Consider the following 2190-nt stretch of genomic DNA (forward strand, 5'->3'; position numbering starts at 1 on the left):
AGTGGATCCCGCCACGTTAGAGGCGGTGTCGGGGCCGATGGGTAGTGGCGCCGCCGCCGCCGCCAGCGCTGGCGGCGGCGGCGGGCATGGCAACGGCAGCGGTAACGGCAGCGCCTTCGGCGCCCCGGGTGCTAACGGCGGCGGCTTTGGCCACTGCAGCAACACGGACTACTATGGAACCGGTGGCGGCGGCGGCGGCGGCGGCGTTGTTGTTGCTGTTGGTAGTGGTGCGGGTGGTGGCAATGCCAGCGCCAGCGCCAGCGGCGGCGGCGTATGTATGTCTGCTCGTGTGGCGGCGCTGATGCCGCACTTGCTGGCCTCCGCCACTGCGCTATCCCACCTGGTCTCCGCCGCGGGAATGATCTCCCAGGTGCGGTGTGGCTGTGCTGGTGAACACCTGGGCCGCGGACACCCGGGCCGACGAATGGAAGGACAGCTTGGGACAGAAAAAGAGAGAGAGAGAGAGAGAGAGAGAGAGTGTGTGTGGAGGCGTTATGTCTCACGCGCAACAGGACCGAGGGCACCGGAGGGAAAGGAGGAAAGGCCGCTGTTAGGAGAAAAACGGTGATTAAAAACGGCGAAATCGCGGGAATTTCTTCTTATTCTTATCCTTCTTATCCTTATTCTTATTCTTATTCTTATTCTTATTCTTGTCGCTCGCTCCTCTCTCCTGCGTCGTGCGTCTCGTACCGCCGCTCCAAGGCCCCCCCCCTCGTGAGCTTTCCCCGCGCTCCCCTCCGTTCCCCTTCTTCGCCCCTGATATATATTTCATTGATTGGTACATTCCTTTTGCTGCCAAACAGGAAGTAGATGAAAACCACCATCCTCTCCCTGCCTGCCTGCCTGCCTGCCTGCCTGCCTAGGTATTGCGAGTGGCCGGGGAGCAGCACAGCCTCTTCAGTGTCCCTGTCCTCCGTGCCAGCCTGCGTATCTGCAACCCCAGCACCGCCCTGGTAACAGCCCTGGTGCAGGTATGTATGTGGGTACGAGGGAGAGAGGGAAGGGTTGGCCGCAACCCCTGGGCTAAGTTGCGGATTACGCTTGATGCACTAACCCCTTCCGTGTCCCTGTCTGGCCCGCCTCCCCTCCCCTCCCCTCCCGAGGTCACAGTCGCCACGGACGCCTTTCGGTCAGTTTTTTCGTTTGCTACTTTCTTGCCCTGGCAGCAGCTTCAATCGTGTGTGGTTCGTCTTTCCCTCCCCTCCCCTCCCCTCCCCTCCCCTCCCCTGCCAAACCCTATCAGACCAACACGCACTTTGCAGTGGCGGCCCTGGACAACACCATCTACATTCGCAAGTCCCCTGCAGATATAATCCGGCTGCTGCAGGCGCTACACTCCACGTTGCCCCCCAAGGCGAGTGTGGGGGCCCCTCCAGGGGAGGCGTTCGGCGGCCTGGTGTTAGGAGGAGGAGGAGGGGGAGGAGGAGGAAGAGGAGGATGAGGGGGAAGGAGATTTTAATGCAAGTTGTTGGGTGTTGCGTTTATGTGGGTTTGTTGAGTCGGGGTTGTCGCCATGAAGTGCCGCTATCCTGCCAGTGCTGTTTCCCCGGGGGGGGGGGAGCAGGTACGGGGCACCTGTACGGTGCAACCACCGTTGGACCCGGCAGGAACGAATTTCGCGTGCCTCTCGCCTCTCATCCTTCTCCTCTCGTCCTTCGCTTCTTCCCGTTTTCTTTCTTTGGGCTGAGCAGAACTTGTGTAGCGGCGGCGCGTTCGGCGGCGGCGGCAGCGGCGGCGGCGCCAATGGCGGCATTACCAGCGGTGGTGGTGGTGGTGGTGGTGGTGGTGGTGGTGGTAGCGGCGGCGACACCTTTCTCTCGAAGTCGCGTCTATCCCCAGGCGACTCCTTCACCTTGGGGACATTGAGCCGCCAGAGCAGCTCCCAACGTTTGTTTCGTAGCTTTGATGTTAAAAGATCAAGTACGTCATCAGGGTACGGCAATGGTTTCGGGGCGGCGGCAGGAGGGGGCGCGAATTCAGGGCCGCCGTCGCCGCTGGGGAGCCTTACGGCGCCGCCGCTGGTGTCACCGTCATCAGCGGCACCGCTAGCGGCGGCGGCGGCGGCGGCGGCGGTAACGTCGCCCAGCTCCCGCCGTACCACGACCTCGGAGTTCAGCCTGCGATTTAGCTCTGCCAATGCAGCTGTAACGCCATACCCGTACGGTGAGCCGTACAGTCAGTTGGAGCGAT

At 62.1% G+C, this 2190-nt stretch overlaps 1 protein-coding gene across 1 annotated transcript in view; it reads left to right on the plus strand.

Annotated features, from left to right (window-relative positions):
* VOLCADRAFT_116806 (uncharacterized protein) overlaps window positions 1-2190 on the plus strand; it is a gene marked incomplete at both ends in the record, with an annotated part of 17097 nt that overhangs the window by 8805 nt on the left and 6102 nt on the right. The window contains 4 exons of the mRNA XM_002948179.1: window positions 160-370; window positions 864-971; window positions 1244-1360; window positions 1692-2163. Of these exons, the coding sequence (XP_002948225.1) occupies window positions 160-370; window positions 864-971; window positions 1244-1360; window positions 1692-2163 (908 nt within the window). The remainder of the gene's footprint in view (window positions 1-159; window positions 371-863; window positions 972-1243; window positions 1361-1691; window positions 2164-2190) is intronic.

Source organism: Volvox carteri (genome assembly GCF_000143455.1).
Source record: "Volvox carteri f. nagariensis unplaced genomic scaffold VOLCAscaffold_9, whole genome shotgun sequence".
Taxonomy (NCBI): domain Eukaryota; kingdom Viridiplantae; phylum Chlorophyta; class Chlorophyceae; order Chlamydomonadales; family Volvocaceae; genus Volvox; species Volvox carteri.